General features: G+C 32.3%; 1 protein-coding gene across 2 annotated transcripts in view; it reads left to right on the top strand.

The window, feature by feature from the left end:
• Window positions 1-24269, top strand: part of COL11A1 (collagen type XI alpha 1 chain) — a 207414-nt gene that overhangs the window by 114760 nt on the left and 68385 nt on the right. For both annotated transcript variants that reach the window (XM_057716879.1, XM_057717564.1), the window contains exons 31-41: window positions 262-315; window positions 5299-5352; window positions 5486-5530; window positions 5681-5734; window positions 5846-5890; window positions 8918-8971; window positions 16130-16183; window positions 20516-20569; window positions 23291-23398; window positions 23783-23872; window positions 24125-24178. In XM_057716879.1, the coding sequence (XP_057572862.1) occupies window positions 262-315; window positions 5299-5352; window positions 5486-5530; window positions 5681-5734; window positions 5846-5890; window positions 8918-8971; window positions 16130-16183; window positions 20516-20569; window positions 23291-23398; window positions 23783-23872; window positions 24125-24178 (666 nt within the window). The remainder of the gene's footprint in view (window positions 1-261; window positions 316-5298; window positions 5353-5485; window positions 5531-5680; window positions 5735-5845; window positions 5891-8917; window positions 8972-16129; window positions 16184-20515; window positions 20570-23290; window positions 23399-23782; window positions 23873-24124; window positions 24179-24269) is intronic.

Genomic DNA, 24269 nt, shown 5'->3' with positions numbered 1-24269 from the left:
GTCTCTAAAGAAGGCACTGTCACTTAGACAACAGAGGTTAAGTTAGTGAACAGTATAGCATGAGCAACATTTTTTACCCCTGTTCAAATTAAGAAATATAATGAAAGTGAAGAATGGTAAAAACTTGCAACTCCTCCTTTCGTGTGTGCAAATATGTGGTTCTAACTTCTAGAAAAATGACTAAAGGCATCATTTAAACTTAATTCATCTTAGAATGTATTATTATTATTATTATTATTATCATTATTATTTTAACTTTAGGGGAAACTTGGTGTTCCAGGATTGCCGGGATATCCAGGAAGACAAGGTCCAAAGGTAAAACATTTAGGTTGATTTTTATAGTTTATTTATCAGCATTTTGTAGACACTTAAAATTAATCATCTATGTTACCTATCAGTTTGTAATATAGAAATGATGAATCCTTAAAATATAATCTTACAAAGGAAAGTCAGAAGGTATGTGGGCACCTGGAGTGCAGAGAGTTCAGAGAGCTTAGGTGATTTGGGATTGGAGTATTTTAGAGACAGTCATGAAAGAAAGGTACAGTCAGCCACTTCCTTGTGATTGGAATAAGGACTATTCCAGGGCAGCATATTAATATATCTAGAAGTTTAATACATCAGCAAAAGAAAATAATTAGCACTTAAATAACCTGTCATGTAAATAGCATTGTACAAGGGGTTCAGCAAGGTGGTATCTGTACCTTTTTTCATGACTGAGCCAGAGCACCCGTCATCTAATTGAGTATGTGTCTAAAAACTGAGATGTCTACACCTTTCTTACTAGTGATGTCAAAGGCTAGTAGGACCTATGTTGGTTTTGGCTAAATTTGGTGGGCGAGTTTAAAGTAGATGACTGGTGATAGATAATAGCTTTGGATTTCCATTCTGGTACCCTAAAGGTTTGAATTACCACATGATATTTTTTTAAAGAAAGAATGACTCTTCTTTCATCCTCTTTATTTCCCCTCATTTCCACAGAACTTGTTTCCTAGGGCTACTGTAACAAATCACCACAAACTTGGTGACTTAAAACAATGGAAATTGACTTTCTTACGGTTCTGGAGGCCAGAAGTCGAAAATCGAGGTGTCAGCAGGCCCATGATCCCTCCAACCTCCCTGTGGGAGAATCTGTCCTATCCGCTTCCATCTTCTGGTGGCCCCAGGCACTTCCTGGCTAGTGTGCAGTCTCCAACCCCTTCTTCACATGGCCTTTTTTCTGTGTCTGTATCTTCTCCTCTGCTTATAAAGACACTTGTCATTGGATGTAAAGACCACCTGGATAATTCAGGATGATCTCATCTCAAGATCCTTAATTATGTCTACAAAGACCCCTTTTTCCAAATAAAGTGACAGTCACAGATTCCAGAACATTTGGATATTAGATATATCTTTGGAGCTGGGGCATCACTCAACCCATGCACTCAATGTCCTCAAATCCTATTTTTGACTATTTGAAATATATATATTTTAAGCAAAAAGAAAATGTTTTAAAAATACATGTTCACCTTGGTGTACTAATTTTTCTCAAGCTAATCATAAAGTTTTGTTAAGGCTGCATTTGATGCGTTGACTAATTACATTGAATGGTTAAATGATTTAATATGTAGATTTTGGTTATTAATATTAAGGTATTTACATGCACATGAGATTATCTATCTATATCTATATCTGTCTATTATCTATCTATCTATCTATGTATATATATCTTTGTCATCTATCTATCCCTGTTTGATCCATTCAGGCTTGACAGATTTAGTATATAAGGATACATCCTCATTGGGTATAATAATCCCCAAACATATTTTTATTAATAAGTTTCACAGATAATCAATGGGAGACAAAAATATCCTTCCTCTTGACAAATGTGAACTGCATGCACTTGTGACCCATCATCATGTGATAGCAGTATTTTAGGCTTGCCATGTGGTTTTATCCTATAATATTTCACTGAATTTCTAGAATATATATTCCCTTGCATACTAGAAGGTAATTGAGCCCTTCTAAAATGAGATTCATTTAATCTATGATTTAAAAATAATACAAGCATCATTTTATGTTTCTGGCTGTATTTAGAATGGTGATTAGTCATTTTTACCTTTTAAATATTGTCTCTAATACACCATTCTGTCACCTAGTTACCTTTATTTCAAATGTCAAGCATTTTCACAAATGCTATAAGTAAAAGAAGATATTCATTTCATAACCCACAACTTTAAACTATTCTTAGCATATTTGGTAAATTTTTGATCCAGTTACTAAATTGAATTGCAGTTGTAATTGTGTTTTGATTTCAAAACAGAAAACTATTTTTACATGTTACATGAATGAGTACAATTATCTATTAAATGTTTACTTGACATTCTTATCCTTTTCTGCTTTTCCTAAGTCAGTTCTCTATTCGATATTCATTGAGTTCTTTTTGTTAACAAAATGGACCAGAATGACTAGAGAGACGTTTCTTCCTAGAGGAATCAAATATTTTATTTTTACCCTTTAACCTAAATGTCTGAAATTTTGGTCTTTATTTTTTTCTGTTACTTTCCTTCATAACTTTTTTCTATGATCAAAATCATTTATGTTTCTCAGTTCTAAAGCAAAAAATGATGGACACATCAAAGATCAAAGATAGCTTCACATTCTTTTCCTATGTGGAAAACAATGAATTTTGCATAAATTTAAGTCTTTTTTGTACTAAAAATGAAGTTTGACTGCTTATCCCTTTCAAGCAATTTAAGAGCTATAATTAGGCAATATAATTTACCAATATCTTACTAGCAATATAAACCATAATGGGTATTTAAAAGATGCACTCTCATGTGAACTATAAAATGATAGCTATTTCAAAAAGTAAAATCTATTTTAAGGCAGGATTCATTTATATTTAAGAGCATTTAAAATAATTTTGAAAGTTTCAGTTCACCAAAAGAGCCAATTTTGCTATTAATCTTTGACTTTTTGGCCTTTTGTTGGCTGTTTATTTTTTCCATTTAAAAGCAGATAATGTCTTTTCATGGATATTATGTATTTTGGTGATAATTTTTATGTGGGCAAAGGAGAAGAATATGCCCATATGTTACAAACTGTTTAGTTGGTGGATTGGACATTTTTGTCTATTTCCCATAAATATCTTAGAGCAGAAACTATGTTAGAAAGTAAATTTATTAAACATAAAATTGATGCATAAGAACAATTTGTTTGAGTGGAGTCTCTATGAATGTGTTTCTGTTCTACTCACGATAGATGAATATTTATTCTCAAATTGAATTTGATAGAAGTGAATTACTTCCATATTGGATTATACTCACTTGTGAAACTCCTAGAGTAGTCACATAGTAACACTCTACCATATATAACTCTTCTGATTCTCTGTGGAGAAAGAGAAGAGGCTTTGAAAGCCCTTGAAAAAATGTAACTTGCAGACATTTTGCCCCATTATGGGAGTTTTACACGTCCTAACAATTGTCCTCAGGTTGATCATGTAGTGGTCTCTATAAGCATGAATTAGAATATATTGCTAAACGAGTCCTAAAAAAAAAAGCTTAGCAGCTCATACTAAGTTTTGTCCATCAAATCCCATAAGGCTTCACATACAATCTTCCTGACTTGTGGAGGAAATGTAAATTGATAACATCCGTTCTGTATGTATTACCTGGAGAAACTGTTAAAAATGCAGATTCCTGGACTCTGTTGCCAGAGACTCTGTCTCAGTATGTCTGCTGTGGGATTTGACAGTCCATAATTTTAGCAGCCACTTCAGATTATTCTGATACGTCGGAGCCATTTATCACTTGGAGAAACATTACTTTAGGTTATTTCAATCCAAATGAGTGTAAACTGAAATAGACTTACAAACATAGAAAACAAACTTATGGTTACCAAAGGGGAAAGGATAAATTAAGAGTTTGAGAATTAAGAGATACACACTACTATATATAAAATAGATAAACAACAAGGACCTACTGTATAGCACAGGGAACTGTATTCAATATCTTGAAATAACCTATAATGGGAAAGAATCTGAATAATGAATATATATATATGTGTGTGTATATATATACATATATATAACTGATTCACTTTACTGTACACCTGAAAATAACGCAACATTATAAGTAAAAAAAAAGATATATTCAAGTCAAAGAAGGCTTTGTTACATCTTCCTCAATGCATGGGGAAGTGTGTAAAATCTGCATGTCTACTACTTTTTGCTCGACATTTTACACATTATTGCATTTAATCCATATACTGATCTGAATAAGAAAACTGAGTGTTTGGAAGCATCCCTCACCCCACCCTTCCCAGGGTCTCATAGTTGTTAATAAGTTGAGGAGCAAAGATTGAACCCTAATCTGATCTATTTCATGATACAATAATGAGGCAAACCAATCATAGTTATGTTCAAAGGAATCTCTCAGCAGATGAAAATCTGGACATATGTACAAAGCAAACTGGGAGGAATTATATTCCGTTTGTAAAATGTAGCTGTTTGTGGATTAAATTACATAATGCTTTTACAGTGCTTATTACATCTTATTTCAAAGTACCTGTAAAATGCAGATGATTGCTCTCATTTTGCAGAAGCAAAAACTGTGCTCAAAGGGGATAAGTAATGTACTCAACTTACTTAGGCGACTGCATGACAAACATTGTCTTGAATTTATGTCTTTGGAATCCCGAAAACAGATTTTAATGCTGGACTGTCTGACTTAGACTCTCAGCTAGATCTAATCATATTCAAACATCAAACAGAAAAGATGGAACAAGATTTTTAGTCTTTATGATTTGATCCAGTTCTAAAGGTGTAAAATACTCAACTAAAAGGTGATAAGTATAAGAATACAATAATGTTAATTCAAGAAAAACATTTTATACAATTTCTATTTTAATATTTGATTATTTGTGCTTGTGAAAAATATAATTTTTATTCAGATTTGAAGCAGGTATGTAGAATTATAGGTCAAAAATTTATTTTATATGAAATGGCCTTTAATTTCTCTTTTCTAATATGAGATGATATATTTGATTAATTGATTTACTTAAAGTTAAAAACTAAAATGTCTTATCAATTCGTGTTTTCAATGCTTCCAGGATTTCAGTTGTCACTGTAAGTTCATTTTAAAATACACAATGGAGGTTATATGGTATCTTAAAATTGTATATATATATATATATTTATTATATTTTTTATTTGAATGTTACCAGCTTGCACGAATCACTGTGGTCCAAAAAAAATTCAACAAGCGGCTAAAAAATATTAGTTACTATAGTAATTGTTTATTGTTTTTATTTTTGTAGGGTTCCACTGGATTTCCTGGGTTTCCAGGTGCTAATGGAGAGAAAGGTGCCCGGGTATGAAATACAAGTATATTGTTCTGGACTATCTAATGTAAATGTTCTTGCATGAGTACCTATCTCTCAGCACCAGACTCACAATTTACTGTGATATACTGCGTATTGAAACAGTATGAACTGTCTTTGGCAGGGTGTAGCTGGCAAACCCGGCCCTCGGGGTCAGCGTGGTCCAACGGTAAGTGCCTTGAGTTAAAATAATTTGTTATTTTCATTTTTCATTTTGGATATGGTTTTCCAAAATAATTTTCTTCAGAAATAAAAGCTGATCCCGTGCCTTTAGATCTGCTTGGAACTAGATCAGTTTCATCTTTGCTTTTATGTGCAGGGTCCTCGAGGTTCAAGAGGTGCTAGAGGTCCCACTGGGAAACCTGGTCCAAAGGTATCATCAGCGCTTGCACCATTTGGGCTTTTCTGTAAGTTCCTCTTCCAGACAATGGATGTTACCAGAAGAATCAAAACTGATTTTTTTCTGTTTTTGTGTTGTTGCCAGGGCACTTCAGGTGGTGATGGCCCTCCTGGCCCTCCTGGTGAAAGAGTAAGTATGATACAGTTACATCATATAAAGTAAATATTAATATGTTGCAAGTGTTTAAATTTCTGGGAAAAGTTACATGTGTTTGCAAACACACAGTCATCCACAAAATCTAGTCAGAGTTTAAAAATTCCTATTCTTTAATTTACTTCCCTAAAAAAAGCTTAATTATGTGCTACTGGTTTTATTATAGAAATGAGAGATATTATATGTGTAATTGGCCTATGATATCAACTCTTAAACTCAAACCAAAATAAAATTTTTGTTTTAAATTATGCATTTAACACCTATGCCTTTCTCCTCCACTCCTCTCGCTTTCTCTACTGATACTCACACTCTGTTCGTGGAGCTGGCCAGCAGCATTATGCTGGTAAAATGCAAGCTGCCAGTAGCCATTAAGCCACAATCAATATACATTCAAATCAAGATAAAATGTCTATTCCAGTAAATAAGAAAACTATTTAGCAAATTGATTTTCAATTGATACAAAACTAAATGTACATGAGTAAGCATGCCTTTTTTTGGCAAAATATAGCATTTTTGTAGCCAGAAACTTTTTAAAAGCTATCCTCTTGAAAGAATTGTAAATATTCTGTATTACTATCAAAGAAATTAGACTCATGACTTAATATTCTATAATTTTAATATTTACATTTTCATATTACTGAAATTTATAATAGATGTTTCACAAAAAATAAAACAGAAATACCCTCTGATGTATAACTTAAAACCAAGAGTGACAAACTTTTTTAAAATAAACTTTCTATTTGTGACAGAAATGTCAGTAGATAAGACCCAAGAATAAACATTTAATCATGTTGTTTCAAGGCTTTGGTTCAAAATTTAATTAACTTAAGTTTCTATTAAATGTTTATTACTCTTGATGAGCTATTCCCAAATTAAGTTCATCCTGTACATTTTTACTTCATAAATAATACATACATTTGAAATATTTTATGTCAGTCATCTTAATAAGAATATACAGCTAAATTAATTTAAATGGCTGAATCACATTAAATGGAGTAGGACCATTTAACAAATTGTAGCTTAAGTAAGAGTTTTATCTTCAAAGCACAAAATATTCTCTCTTTACATATTTTGTTTATACGTTCCAAAATTTTATGATCAACTATAAATCTTTATGATTTTATTTTGTAACACAGCAGTGTAAACCAAGAATATGATCACTTGTAATTGTAAAGACACTTTGAGAATAAGAAAAGTATATTTTGAGGATCAAAGTAAAGGTTGGTTTCCAAAAAAATTTTTTTAAGTAAGCTTGAAACCATTTTCAAGAAACATTTATACATGTTTTAAATATACAAAACATATTTCTTATGTTCTATGTAGTTGACCAGATATTTTCTCCCTAATATGTTCTAATTTTCTGCAAAGAATTTTATTGGGAGGTTCAGAGAGAGAATTCTGTAGTACCGTTGAATCGAAATGAAAAATACCTATTTTTGTCCATTTCAATGACCTTCTTTAACAGTATATTTATGTGTGCGTATGCACATATATATAGTATTATAAGTACAAATAATATATATATTATATATGTAAACATCCATTAGGATCATTAGGATATCCTACAAGTTAAATATGATCCCTCATACTTATGATTTTCAGAGCATGGATGCCTGCTATTAAAGACTTAGTTAATACAGCTTTTACTTGGGTCTAAAATGACTAGATTTAGCAAAAAAAAAGAAATAAAACAAAATAAAAACAAACTAAAGAACTAAGACACCCAAATAAATTGAATTTTACATAAACAATGAATAATTTGTGGTATAGATATGTCCCTTGCAATATCTGGAACATATTAAAATTATTCATTATTTATCTAAAATGTAAATTTCAATTTCATTGAACATTTGGTATTTTATCTGACAACACTAATGGGGTTCTAACACTATCTTTACACTGAGTCTTTTACATAATTTCTACCTTAGCTGGAAACTTCTTTAATGAATATAAAGAAAATGTGTCAGCTTGTTTTTGGTGTAATGGTGATTGCAATAATTTGTGCTGATTTCTGAACTAGCATTGTCTTGAGAATGGTAATGAAATTTCCTGTGGGAAGGCTAAACTGATACATTGAAGAGAGTAAAGTCTATTAAAGATCAACTTAAGTAAACTTTATTTTCTATTTAAGTATAAATAAACCCCAACCTAATTTTATTACTCAAGAAATTTTATTTATATTATCTTCATTTTATATATATTCCTGTTAGAAATATAATTATCATGTTCTGGTCATATAAAGGATTATCTTTTACCAATCTTTTGCTACAAGCTATGCAGTCCTTTTAATAGGGTCTACTTTATGCATTTTAAAGATACGTAAATATGTGTTGAATAATATAGTTAAATAAGCATCAAGTCAACAGCAGTGTTATAAGTGTATATTTGGATTGAAGTTAGTGAGAAGAATTATATAATAAAGTTCTTTTCATCTTATCTACAAAAGAAGTTTATACATGAGTAAAATGAGACAGTGACATTCTCCAAAATAAGTACATTTTAAATATAAGAGATTACTTAAAGGTTTCTGCTATGGTCTTTTTGAGATAGTCACTTATTTTTTTTTTCTTTTAATTTTGTTTGCTGTAGAGTCAGAACATTTATATAATCAATTTTAAAGGTAATTTTTCTTTTTGAGGGCTATGGAATTGAAATATCTGCCGTTTATGGATGTTTGTTGCCAATGCTGAAAGTAGATTCTCTACAGGGCTTCCCGATACATCCATGTTCTATTCACTTTTAATATGAATTCTAAATATTTATAGTGCTTTTGAGCTAAAACCATTGATGTGATGTGCAGTTTTGAGTACTGAATAGTGTGGAAAATCATCCACTTTGCTTTTAGATTAGCACAGATCATCTTGTTGTATTGCCATACTTCTGCCATCATGGTAAAGAAGCTGTATTGTGTATAGTTCTTTATCTGTAGAAATAAACTTCAAAGTGTAAATATGTGTCTTTTAAGGTATATTCTTAAATTTCCCCACTGCTTTTTCTTTTCAGGGTCCTCAAGGACCTCAAGGTCCAGTTGGATTCCCTGGACCAAAAGGCCCTCCTGTAAGTGTCATAGCTTTACTTTCTTTTTCTTCATTTGACAATGTTTTCAAATTTTGAGAGTCATAGCTTATATATTAAATAATATTTGGATACAAATATCGATAAAAATTCCTATAAAAACAAAATTGTGCTTAAAATGTCAGAATATGTATTTTTAGCTTATGAAGTTTATCAAATATTTCTGAATATAGTTTATATATATATCTGATTAAATATTCCTTCAAGTGTATCAAAACTAGAACAACATGAATACTACTCTCTCAACTACTCTTCAACTGTAACGAGTATTATTAATGGGATTAAAAATCATTACTGAATCTTAAATATTTGATGTTTCAATTTCTTTTTTATCTTCCATTATCCAATGTATCCTTCAAAATGTCCCTACCTAAACATCCTCCAACATTCTGATATTACTAATATTACATTAAGATTTATTTATTTGTATTTACTATTTTTGCCTTGATAATGTATTTTTTAGAAATTGTAATGATAACTCTTCCTGAATCATTTCCTTTTTATAAAATTTTAGAGCCACAGTCTTTAGAATATCTTCATCAAATATTTTCATAAAGTTAATTGAAATCTTTTATTTTCACATTTAAATATTCATGGTAATATAGGACATGCTCAGTGCTCAGTTGTTTCTCTCTCTCTCTTTTTTTTTTTTTTTGTAACCTGTTCAGTTTATTTATAAAACCTAGAATCAACTTGCTCACTGTCTTAGTTTGTTCTGGCTGCTATAACAAAAATAACCACAGATTGCATAGTGTATAAACAATAGAATCTATTTCTTAGAGTTATGAAGGCTGGAAGTCCTAGATAAGAGTCCCAGAATAGTGGGGTGAGGACCCTCTTTTAGGTAGCAGACGTTTCACTGTCTGCTCTCTGGAGCCTCTTTTATAAAGGTTCCATGAAGGTGACACAAGCACTGCCCAAATGTCCCATCTACTAATAACATCACCTTCGAGGGTCAGGATTTCAACATATAAATTTCAAGGGGACACAAACTTTCAAACCATAGCACCCACCTAAGAAAATCATTCTCACAGTGTGGTCCCTAGACCAGAAGATCAGCAGCACTTGCAATTTGTTAGAAACGCAACGTCTTGTCTCCACCTCATTCATGTAATCAGAACTCTAGGAGATGGGCCCAGTTTGTGTCTTAACAAACTCTCCAGGTAGTTCTGATGCATGCTAATGCTTGTGAATCACTGTTCTAGTTCAGAGTAGATAATGCTTTTCAAACTTTAATATGCACGTAAATCATGTTGGTATTTTGTTTAAAATGTAGATTTTCCCACTACTGGCCATATACCCTGAGAAAACCATAATTCAAAAAGATATATGTGCCACAATGTTCACTGCAGCACTATTTACAATAGCTAGGACATGGAAGCAACCTAAATGCCTATCAACAGATGAATGGATAAAGAAGATGAGGCACATATATACAATGGAATATTACTCAGCCATTAAAAGGAATGAAATTGAGTTAATTGTAGTAAGATGGATGGACCTAGAGTCTGTCATACAGAGTGAAGTAAGCTAGAAAGAGAAAAACAGATACCATATGCTAATGCATATATGTGGAATCTAAAAAAAAAATGGTACTGATGAACACAGTGGCAGGGTAAGAATGAAGATGCAGATGTAGAGAATGGACTTGAGGACGTGGCAGGGTGGGGGGAAGGGGAAACTGGGATGAAGTGAGAGAGTAGCATTGATATACACTACCAAATGTAAAATAGGTAGCTAATGGGAAGCTGCTGCATAACACAGGGAGATCAACTCAATGATTGGTGATGACCTAGAGGGGTAGGATAAGGAAGGTGGATGGGAGGCTCAAAAGGGAGGGGATATGGGGATATATGTATAAATACAGGTGATTCACTTTGCTGTACAGCAGAAACTGGCATAATAGTGTAAAGCAATTGTTCTCCAATAAAGATCTGAAAAAAAAATGTAGATTTTGATTCAGGTCTGGGATGGGTCTTGAGACTTGACATTACTGGCAAATGTCCAGATGATGCCAGTGCCAATGGTCAATGGCCATGCTTTGAATAGCAAAGTTCAAAAACGTTTTGGCTAAGAGTAAGACCAACATAGTTTGAATATTGTCTACTCTGTAGGAAACTAAGTATAATTAAAATTTTCAGTCAATGATTTGAGAACCTAGTGTTTTCTCAATGTAATAACACAAATAACTAATTCCTAGTGTCAGTTTTACTCACATCCTGGTTATTTTCACTTAGTAGCACATTGATATAGATTTTTGGTTGAATATTTTAAACTGATTTTTGAACTGAATCTTTTTTAAAAAATTTTTATTGGAGTATAGTTGATTTACAATGTTGTGTTAGTTTTAGGTGTACAGCAAAGTGAATCAATATACAATCAATTATATACATATATCCAATTTTTTTTAGATTCTTTTCCCACATAGGCCATTAGAGAGTATTGAGTAGAGCTCCCTGTGCTGTACAGTAAGTCCTTATTTTGTATATAGTAATGTGTATATGTCAATCCCAGTCTGCCAATTTATTCCTCCCCCCACTTATCCCCTGATAACCATAAGTTTGTTTTCTACAAACTGAGTCTTTTTGACAAAACCACAAAAACATGCACCTTGTGTGAGGAAGTTATGTGAGGCTTTTTATATATGCCAATATTTCAAATTTGTACATCCCAATTTTCTAATTTCTAATGCTTATATATAATCTAAATAACTATAGGTAGCCAAATATAATCCAAAATATAATCCAATAACAATCTCACATAAATGAACAATTTAGAAAATTATGAATTAAGATGTTAAGAATTTAAGTAAATATTGCAAATGATTATATATTATTTTTAAACATGTTGAAAATCATTTACAAGTAAATAACTATGTTCTCCAATATTTTTACTGTTTGAATAACCACTCTTTCTCTGGTTACTTTCAAATATGACTTTAGTTCACATATTTGAAAAATGAATTATTTATTGTGAAATACAAATGTTGAAAGAGTCTCTTTTTAAAATAACTTTAGACATTGTGTTTAAAATATTATTTTTATCACTAGCGGTCTTGCTCTATTACAGCAAACATGTCAAGAAAGGTTGTTATCTATATTATTGTGTTATGAAAGTATTAATAGAAATAGCTAGTATTAAACAAAGGATAATAAAATTACTGTCTGGATGTAATGTTATTTACTCACTATTTCAGTTTTGTTCCAAATGTAATATTAAGTCATGCAAAGTTGCACATACAGAGAAGTGAAAATACTATTGCAAAAATGATTTGCATGTAAGATTCTTTCATATGTATTTTGAAGCCGTGTGCCTAGATCAGTTTACCAACATAAAATCCAGTGATATGTATAACTTCAACATTATCATACGGTTTATATTTGTACAAATTATTGTTTCCTTAATATATTAATGTAATATAATTTTATTGTCAAGGAAAGCCACTTTTCCTCAGACTTTTTCAGTCCATTCTCTCATGTTATCTTTCAACAAGTTTTGAGCCATTGATCATGCATGCATTTTGTCTCTAAGAAGTATTAGAAGTATAATAAATGCCTACACTTGAGAAGCTGCAGTCTACTTGGAAAAACATGACTCTGTTAAGGAACATTGTTTTCACTGCTAAACAAAATAATTTTTATACTCTATTTCTCTAACATATGAAACATTAGAGCATGAAATAAAAGTACCTATCATTTCTCTGCTCTGCAGTTTTATAACATATAGAAAAGAACCGTCTTCATTTCTTTAATATTTAGAAGAAGGGCTTCAGGTAGAGGGATAGAACCAAGCTCCTCTTCCTGCAAATTAATTGATTCATTTTCATTGTAATCAGCAAATACATACATATATACACACACACACACACACACATATATTAGATATCTACATGAAAAATAAATTTAAAAAATATATATATATTCACACAGACACATGTGGAGTATGGATTGAGCACTTGGAATATTCATGTTTAGAGTCTGTTAATCTCATGTGAGTATCAGCGCATAGTTACCCCATTAAGACAATTAATTTAGGTGATTAAGATTTATAACATGACTACTATAAGATACATTCTATTTAAGGAAAAGTCAAAACTCAGTGCCAGCGTGAAATGAAAAACATCTTAACATTCATTTATAAGTGTCTTTTCACAGACTGCTTTGCAGTATGTGCACACCCCAACTTAGATGAATTTGTCACTACTCTTCCCCAACAACATTAAAGGGGCAGTCTATTTTGATCAATAAAATGATTATTTTTAAATTAATGCCAGGAAATTATTTGGTAATTGATATGCTTATTTCATTGGATAGTAGTATAAAGCCATTAAAATTACTTAGGATTAATCACTTAATATTAGAAATAAATAATTATACCAAAAAAATGATGAAGACATGAATTCTTTATATAGTCTATTAACACTGCTCCCACAGGATATCTAGGAAAGCCATTAAAAATCATGTTGCATTCATCCCAGATGACATTTTTTAGATGGAAGTTCACTGTTTTAAAGAGTTATAATATTTACAATAAAATTGTAATCTATACTTTTCACACCAGCAAATATAATGAGACATTTAAATTGTATATTTACAAATATGCTAAAAAACACATGTAAATGACTTATACTGATTGCAAAACTCATCATCTGAGATGCACTTCAGCATGGTGGGAAAAAAGCCCCAATCTCGTATTTATTATCTTTTAGCTGTCATCCTCTGTATAATTTAAAACTTTTACTGCTGCCCTCAATTAATGGCATATTTATTCCCATATATATCAAAATAGTGATAGAGCACAGGATTTGTTTTTATTTACTATTTTGAAATATTGAGACTAGATGAGGCCCACTAGCAATCAACTACTGATTTATGTGTCTCATCTCTAAACTGAGAACTTAATCTCAAATTACGATACACCGAGTACCTAATACATAGGTATGTAATATATGTTTTTGAAAGAAGGGATGGGTACAGGATGTCCAAGAACATTTTAGGGACTTGGATAAAAACATTCTAGTTTTGGTCTTTTGGGAGGATGGCAGTAGAATCACTGAGATGGTCCTGGAAAATATGAACAAATCACGGAGCAAGCAATGATCTTGTGAAACATCATAACAGGATTTATAGAGAGCTAGTAATTTAACCAATGTGTCAGTAAAGATGAGATCAGGGAGAGAGCTGGTACTAGTCACTGTCAGGAAGGCTTTCCACTGAAATGTTATAACCAACCTAGAAAAAATCTTATTCCAGTGGGAGAAAAGCTATCCGTGAAAATGATCTTATTTTGAAACACCTTTTTTCAAATTCCGTATACAAACAATTGATATTTGAAAATAGACTTATGTAAATAATGTATTTTTAATAAATAAGGTTTATTTAAATAATTAACATACTGTAAGAGGTATACCTATTATCATTAAAAATGTTATGAAAGTGAGCATTTCGCTTTATTTATCCAGACATTCTCACCTAAGAATATCTCTGCCTGTACCTATTATACATGTTTTGAAATTTGAACTTGGTGCTTAATGGTTTCTGAGTAGGATGAATAATCCAAATGCAGTCTAAAGAAGCAATCTATTTCTACTAAGTATCTAAAACATGGGAACCTCACAGAGTTGTTTACTTTAAGTACTTAGTTAATGGTTTCATTTATTTTTTCAGTCATGACAGACAGCATCCTTTACCAAAAGTGATAGCATAGTAGATGTGCCTCTCCAGTGTCTAATAAACATTATGCTTCCAAGAGGGTATTTAAGAAAACCTACTGGGAAAAATTGGTCCTGATGACTTCCAAAATTGAGCATTGCACCTTGTTTCCTTTACTTGAAGCAACTCGAAAGTGAAGTGCCATTGTGAGTTTGTATTTCTTTCACATTCTTGTCAGTTAGAAGCTCAGACCACCACTAGAGAACACTATCTATCTCTGTTACCCAAGTCTCAGTACACAGGAAATTGAATTAAGAATACATCACCAAAAAGAGGGGAAAATATTCATTTGTCAAGTACCGAAGAAATAACATTTTTACAAAAATAAAAATACAAACCCATATGAAGAGGCTTTCTAAGAAAATAGTTACTAATGAAATTTAAATGTAAAATATTCAGATTACATTTGTATGACTTTCTCTTGGTCTCAATTATAGCTATAGAATTATGCTAAAGAGATATATACACATTCTAACATATATAAAATCAATAGACCATCAAAATAGGATATTTTAATAGAAAATTGTTAAACATACAGATGGCCAAGAGGCACATGAAAAGCTGCTCAACATCACTAATTATTAGAGAAGTGCAAATCAAAACTATAATGAGATATCACCTCACACCAGTTAGAATGGGCATCATCAGAAAAATCTACAAACAATAATAAAAGATGTGGAGAAAAGGGAACCCTCTTGCACTGTTGGTGGGAATGTACATTGATACAACCACTATGGAGAACAGTATGGAGGGTCCTTAAAAAACTAAAAATAGATTTACCATATGACCCAGCAATCCCACTACTGGGCATATACCCAGAAAACACCATAATTTGAAAGACACATGCACTCCAATGTTCACTGCAGCACTATTTACAATAGCCAGGTCATGGAAGCAACCTAAATGTCCATCAACAGAGGAATGGATAAAGAAGAAATGTTACATATATACAATGGAATATTACTCAGCCATAAAAAGGAATGAAATTGGGTCATTTGTGGAGACATGGATGAACCTAGAAACTGTCATACAGAGTGAAGTCAGTCAGAAAGAGAAAAATATCGTATATTAATGCATATATGTGGAATCTAGAAAAATGATACTGATCAACCAGTTTGCATGGCAGAAATAGAGACAGAGAGGCAGAGAACAACTGTGTGGACACCAAGGAGGGGAAGTGGGGTGGGGTTGGGGTGGGATGAATTGGGAGATTGGGATTGCCATATATACATTATCAATAAGAAAAAAAATTTTAAATTGTACACTTTAAATATATGTAGTTTATTGTATGTCAATTATATCTCAATAAAATTCTTTAAAAATAATAAATTCTTAATATAAAAAAATAAAATTTTCTAACATTATATTTAGATTGTAAATAATTCAATAAATATGTATGACTTTTGATATTTAAAATTTGTGATTTCAGGGACCACCTGGAAAGGATGGCCTGCCAGGACACCCTGGGCAACGTGGAGAGACTGTAAGTGACCCCATTCTGATTCAAATTTTCTACCTCAAGCACTTCATCATTTCACAGAAAGATACTTTCTTATTAACAAGTCGATTACCAGGTTAAGGACAGTGGCAAAATTAATTTCCTTTAATCTTTGAAAAATGTATTTAAAATACATAGCTAGACCTATGTTTGTATTTAAACACCTAAATGAATATACTTGAGGACATGGGATGTTACTTGATTTTCCTTATTTTCAATAACAGCATTTTAGGGGTAAGGTGATGGGAAAGACCTCATGATCTTTTGGATACCTCCACAAAGTTGTTAGCCTTCACCCTTTCGCATGTCTTTGTTTATAGATATATTCCACCCAACCCTTTCACCCTTCCACTCTCTACAGGAGACGCATTACAATAAACCTTGCAGATAGTACATTCTTCTATCTAGAATTAAGGGATGAAATATTTACTGATATAGGAACCGTAAGGCTATAATTGGTCTAGAACAACTTCAAATGCATTTTCTCAAGTAGGAAAATGGAAATTAAAAACGTGTAACTTAAATTATGAGGAACAAAACATTAAATACATTGTCTGAACAACTTATGTGTATAACAGTGATTTGGGCAGCAGGGAAACTGGCAGCTCAACTATGGTTTAAAAATCCTGGTGGTTTTGTTTATTTATTCTACCACTCTTACAAAACCTTGTGTCTGGCTATTGCAGTGGGATGGTAGTCATCAGAAATCATTATGAGTTAGCATGCTTCCTTGGAATCAGTTCTTGGTTCCTAACATTGATTACTTTTATCCAGATTTCTTAAGGAAACCACAACACAGGCTACCTTTGACTATGTGGCTCAAAATTATCTTAGTGTATTCTGCCAGCATAAACACATATTTGGAGTTCAATTGAAATGCATGATAACAGATCTGAAAACATGATGATTTTCTGCTCAGGATAAACAATCTGGCATCAGCAGCCAATTCCTGTTTTGCTCACTAAGTGACAACTCAGTGTAATGACTTCTTAGTTTTAGTCAGATCGTAAACTTCAAAGTCTTGGATTACAAAAGCAAAATCAAGAATGATTTAGTGAGACCAAAGAGTGAAATTGTTTGGGTTTCCTCTTGGGAAAGACATCTGCATGATAAGAAAGAAATAAACTCTCTGAAGGATAATCCACACTCAGATTTCTGAATTCATTCTCATTCAATTATTGCAGTCAATCATTTTTAACTAAGTCATGGTGTAGCTCCTTGGGAATAACTCTAGAATATTTCCAAAATGTCTTTTGAGGAAGGGGTATCAAGAGAATTATCAGTATAAAATCCCTTTTGTCTTCAATTTAATCAAGAGCTTCTGCTTCTATCCAAAGTAACCATATCATATATAATGTTTAAAGTTAAACACAGTGGAAAATTAGTGTATTAACTAATGTTTCTAGGATGAATATTCTCGTCTAGTAGTTTCTTGTAAACAACGACTAGAATTATTTCTTGAAAATTGTATTCCTGCTTTCAAGTCCACCTTAAGAACAATAGTGAGTCATCCTATCACCAGGAACCTTTCTTTCTCACCCAGTTATGTGTTGACTGTGATTCAAAAGATCGCCTAGTCCAAGAGTCAGAATCTTGGGAATCTATATTTTGATATATATGTGTTTCCTTTTTTTAAAGAAAAAAATTATTTTATTATGTTTGAGATCTGTCCCCATTCAGAAATCCTTGAATTGAAGGTTCATTCTGACATCTTACAATTTAAAGCCTTTTAAGACCACTAGGAATAATCAGAGATAGTTTTTATTATACTAAAACAATCCACGTTTGTCTCAGAAACACAGTGCCAAATCATGCATTGATCATAAAAGTGAGCAGGATAGGAGTTACATTTTTATTGCCCATGTATTAAATTAATTTCTGTTTTTCAGGATTTTGAAAAACATAATTTAACTTATTATCCTAAAATTAAACAAGTATAGTCTAATTATATGACACTATTAAATAATCACACTCCATTCTAGTCTATAAAAGTTTTCTTGTACATAACTTCTTTGTAAGATCCCTAGTGTCAGATTTATTAGATACTTGCAGAACTTTGAATGTTTTGAATGAGCAGACGTATGGTCCATGCTGTTTTCCAGCTCCTTCCAAATCTGTCTCCCACTCAGATGTATGAGCACCCTCTTAGAATGTATGAGGACAAGTCTGGGTAGCAAACTTTTCATGGAATTTCCTCAGTTAAGCATTTATTCTTAATCAGTTGACTTTCATAATTAATTATTATTGCAATCAATTTTGTGAGCTATGCTTGCTCTCACAGTTACTAAGGAAAAAACTTTATAAGACTAATTTTCTAAAGTTTTGATTGCGCTTACACCTTTATGTCAAACTTTGTGATTAGAAATTGGGCAAAAGGTGACCCAGACAGAGAAAACAGTTATGCAAATATGTGGTGCATGGCTATTCAGGAAATCAGCGTGGCTAGAATTTAGCACATGTTTTCAAAGCAAAGAGGTAACTGGAATGACAGGCTGGGCTCAGATTGTATAGACCTGGTAATGGATATTTGCTTGGTAATGATATATGCTTACCAATGAGTTGAATAGATTTGCTTTTGTGGGGTGATAATGAGTGAACAAGTGAACCTGAAAAACTACAGTGGGCAGGGAAAGTGGTGAGTATAGTTAGTAAGACAGATCTAGTGGACAAGACAGAAGCTGGATTTGCGAGTTTCTGAGATGACATGGTAGGATTAAATGACTGAGCTTGAGGACTGGAGGAAAGTCTGGAATCTGAAGTCACTCTGTTAATAAAGGGGGAGAACAAAGGCAGAAAATCAAAGGAGAGGATTCATTTAGTGAGAACAATTTTGAGAATGTTAAGTTGAGGAGAAAGCATGAGAAGGCATTGAAAATGTCAAGTAGGCACTTACTGAGAGAGTTTTAAGACAGCAGAGGTTAGAAGTTGAGAAATAGTTTGTTGCAGAGGAGTTGATCAGCATTATAGATAACAATTGTCGTCATGGAAGTTCCTGAGATCATCTAAGGAGCAGGTAGGATGTGGGACTAAACGCTGTAAACAAATGATAAGAGTAACAGCTCTAAGAGCTGTTAGCTCTCAGTGGAAAAAAAAAAAATATTATGTAGATATGCACTTACATGTGTGGGTGCAAATTTCCACACCATTAAGTTCCTGAAAAGTTAAAATTAAGCAGTCAAGCTAAATAAATTCTATAATATATTTCCCTTGAATTGATTCATTTTATTATTGTGATTGAACACTCATGTGGAAACCTGATGGTCTTAAGAATTAATACATTTTAAAAATAGGAGAAATTTGTTTTCCTTCCCTGTAGTATCAATTAAAATAATTACAAATACAGCTTCTTTTCCTCTTTTCCTGCTTTTATTATTTATAAAAACAAATAATGTAATCACAATTATCTGGAAGGTCATGATACAAGTGTGGGGCTAGTTTCTGCCCTTTGCTTTCTCACTTTCCTATTTCCAATCTGATGTTATAGTGAATAAAACTTTTGCAAATACTATTTGCTTTAATTCAGTTCTTTTTTAGGTTCTTCTGTCAGTATTTTGAATCTTTATCCAACTGTTAAGTGTCAATTAATTCACATGAGAAGTAAATTTGCTAATCATAATACAGTCATGCAGAATGAATAACTCAGGAGCCTAGAGAAATATAGGTACCAGAATATATGCCCAAAGGCCTTGTTTAGTGAGTATGTGAGCTCACATCTACTGGATTTTATTCTAATGACTGCATTATATGCAAGGTGCATTTGTAAGTATATTCTTTGGGGTTTTTAAGAAAGAACACTGGTAAAATGTTGAAATAATGACAAATCATGCAAAGTATTCTTATAAAGTTATTTTTATATCTTGTTTATTTTATGAGATTGTTGGAATGCAGGAAAGAGAAATGCATTAATATCACAGACTGTAGATTTAGCTCTGTTTAAAGAACCGTGGAATGTTTCAAATCATGTCTAAATCATTTATTTCATCCATAAACATTTCTAGGTTAAAATTTCTATTGATATGTTGTCTGACACAGTAAAAGAAGGCCAAGAACACGTTCTTTCTCCAGCTTCTTACCATTTTCTTATTTTCTTTTTTAAGCTTATTGAAAATAATCATAGGACTACAGAGTAAAATAGTGAAGATGTTAAATTTTAACTGTAAAAAGAACTGGAATGTAATAATTCATAAGCATTTAAAAACAAGTATTTTTAGCCAAAAGATGACTTTTTTTAATGTGAATTATTCAATTATGTCAGAGAATTTTAATTTATGCTTCATGTCCTGGATAGCTTGTTTAGATTTACTTTTTCCCCTTTAGGGATTTCAAGGCAAGACTGGCCCTCCTGGGCCAGGGGGTGTTGTTGGACCACAGGTACGTTCCATTACTTTATTTCCTTAATGATTCATTTTTTTGTTGTTTTGTTTACATTTTCAGTTTTGCTAAGTTGTGTAAAATTTGCTCATTTTATTGTGAAAAATTAAAAATTGAAATTTATGTATTTTTGCATTTTGGATTGCATTTAAATATATGCAATTTGCCTATATCAAATGAACTTCAGCAAACCATTAGTTAGCTAAAGTGATTTCGATTTTTCAATTGCCTGAATGAATAAAAGAGAAGAATAAAATAATTAATGATAATAAGTTAGAAAGTTCACAATGAAGGTGACACAAAAGCCTGATCATGGCATCATTTACTAAAAACACCAAACACTTTTTAAGTAGACTGGCCATCATCTTTTTCGGGGATTTCAAATTATAAAATGACTTAAGCTTTCTGAGTATAAATTAGTAATAGAGGTATAATATATTAGAAATATAAAGGTTCTAACATAACTCTTCTAAACTGTTAATATTTGTATTATATTACATGTTGCTTAAAGTTTTTGTCTTTGTAACAATGGTTTCCATCAGTGATAAAATATTAGTGTGTAATCTTTGAGTTTATAATAATGGCAAAGACAAGTAGCTTTTTCAAGAGAGGTGGCAGAAAGAATCTCAAAAACTGGTGCAGTCTCCTGAATTATAGTATTAAATACTTATAGAAAATAAATCATGGAGGTAGAAAACAATGTTTTTATTCTGGCATGGCATATTGAATGGACAAGACACATCTAGTTTACTCAGCTGGAATTTTACCCCTGCTACTAACAAATTATAGCAAAAGAGCAAAAGCAGTTGATTAAGTGTTTTAATTATTTAATTGCTTTAAACAGTCTTTTCTCAGCCTATGATTAGTTCTTAATACTTTGTAACTGAAACACACACACACACAGAAACAAAAACCATGTCTTCTTTCTAGGAATATGTGTGATAGAAGAAAAACAAAGGCTTCTTGCATTGGTTGATCCCTTTGCAGAGATCTATCTTGAACCAAGGGAATTTCTGTTTGCTACTTTATAAAGAAAAAAAACAGTATGCATGATATTTTTTTTGCATACTTCTGTGTGTGTGCTGCGCCTTTCTTTCAATTGCTTATTAGTTTTAAATTTTTAAAAATCCTCTAAAAGTACTTTTGTTTTTCTTTATTCCAAACAACTTCACAACAATTTTCTGTGAAAAAATTTAACTGAAAGAATAATTCCTATTATGTTACTTATCTGTGAACAGAAAAAGAATTAGAGTCCCAGCTATAATAGAATGTAAACAACTTGGGACTTAACTGAATATTTCAGGACCTCACACTTTTTGAAAATTCATCTCTGCCTAATGCAGACATCTGGCTTCTGAGACCTGTGTTCTTTTTTGTCTTGCTACTTTAAGGTATAAAAATACCAGGAGAGTGATTGAATATGCCTCCTCATTGGATTATTTTTCTTCATTGGTCCTTTTAAGAAAAAAAATTCAATAGCCTATTTCAAATGTAACCATATTTTTGTGTTAGGATGAAGGAAGTGATTTAATAGAAGCAATATTGATTGCAATACTTGATACTCACTCTTTTTTTTGTACAGTCATGTAAATCACTGCTCAGTTTTGTCTCAGTGGCGATAGCCATTAAATTAGGATCAGTTTCACATTCCTTACCATTGAAATTTTGATCAGATACTTAAGGAAAAATTCCTTTGGAGAGAAATGTTTACACATTAATGATAAGTTTGGGACATGCAGCAATACATAATTAAAGAAATGTAAGCCTAAAAATGTACACTCAAATTTGAGGGAGATGTGTTTTTTATCCAAAACCAAAAAGTAAGAGTCTGCTGCATTTTTAGAAAAATAACAGGGAATGATATTCCGTGAGCAACTTCAGTAACACTTTTCCACTGTTTATCAATCTTAGCATCTGGAAACTTCCCCTTTATGTATCTTTAACTTAAATCCTTCATTTTGCTTTATTTTAAGTGGAGATAGAGAGAAACTGGTCGCCATTCTCTATTTACACTTGAAAGCTCATTAAACTCTAGCACCACAAAACAGCACCACTCAGGGGACACATAAATGACCTGACATTTTTCACTTTGGCATTTGCAGCAGTTTAAGGCAGTGGGCTATTTGTTATAGTCTTTGGCCAAGAGGAACTGCCAACGTAAACTCATGGTCTTCACGGTTCCCCTGCTACATTTGCTAGAGTTTGTCAAATGAATGGAGATTAACAATTGGAAGGTCTCCAATCATGGAAATTCCAAGAAGAACCACTTTGGTTGTTAGGGTTCCAGGGGACCTGACCTTATTATCAAGCTGTGATTCATTGAGTAGCTATCAATGTGGTACCAATGCCTCTTTTACTCCTAAACTCATTTGACACCTTATATAAAAAGAGGGAAAGGGATGAAATTATAGTGAAAAAACAGTTTTTAACAATACTTGGACTGGCCTCACTCTGAAACAATCTGGTATTAAAGAAAACAGCTCTTTGAATTTATCTGTATATTTCCCTTATACACTCAGATTTTAATCAAGATTAAACATAATCTTTCATACTTCTACCAGGTAATTTATTTTCAGTGCTTTATATGCAGTTTTGTAGGACGTTATGAAAATAATTGAAAATTATAAACCTTTGTGAAAGGGAGTCATATTTATTTTGGGTTTGTGTTATGTTTGCCAAAAATAAAAGAGCAAGCTAATGAAATGTGTTTATCCAATTTAGGGACCAACTGGTGAGACTGGTCCAATAGGTGAACGAGGACATCCTGGCCCTCCTGGCCCTCCTGGGGAGCAAGGTCTTCCTGGTGCTGCAGGAAAAGAAGGTGCAAAGGTACACCATGCTGAAGGAATTTTCTTGGCTGAAAACACCCATTTACTTTTTACTGTAGCTTATTACTTGTCCATAGATTCTCAAAATGTTGGCATAGTATTTAAATGAATGTCAGAAAGATATGTCAGTAAAATATTCAATTTATTGTACTTCAAGGCATGACTGAACAATAATATAAGAACAGTTAGTTCCATTGACCATAAAATTATTTATATACACTCAACTGTAGACAGTTCATCTTAATGTATATGACATTCCACACAATACTCTCATCATTAAATGGTATTCAGGTTTTACTAACAATAGGCTAGAGGTAATTACAGTTTTGCTTCTGGAAACATGTAGAGTTTACTCCCTTTGATGGATGTATATTATATTCTTTAGGGTGACCCAGGTCCTCAAGGTGTCTCAGGGAAAGACGGACCAGCAGGACTACGTGGTTTCCCAGGTGAAAGAGGACTTCCTGGAGCTCAGGTATAATTAACACATTAATAAAATTGCTTATTAGAAGCATTTTTTAGGTCTCAAATAAAGATTCATGAGTAATGAAAGGAAAATATGTAAGCATATGCATTGGTTGTCATATACACATAGCAATGTACATATAGCAATATACATCTGTGTCTGGAAACACTTCCTAACGTTCTGATTTTATCAATCATACATCACCTCCTATTTGCAGTCAATTCACATTGATTCATTTTCTTTGCTTTTCACTTTTCCCAGGGTGCACCTGGACTGAAAGGAGGAGAAGGTCCTCAGGGCCCACCAGGTCCAGTTGTAAGTATGATTATAATAAATAGCCATGCTTTCCATGGTTGCAAATTACAGCTCTTCTTTCATTATTCTCATGCTGTGATCCCACAGTGTG

Source organism: Hippopotamus amphibius, chromosome 1 (assembly GCF_030028045.1).
Source record: "Hippopotamus amphibius kiboko isolate mHipAmp2 chromosome 1, mHipAmp2.hap2, whole genome shotgun sequence".
Classification (NCBI taxonomy): domain Eukaryota; kingdom Metazoa; phylum Chordata; class Mammalia; order Artiodactyla; family Hippopotamidae; genus Hippopotamus; species Hippopotamus amphibius.
This window is presented reverse-complemented; position numbering and strand designations above follow the sequence as displayed.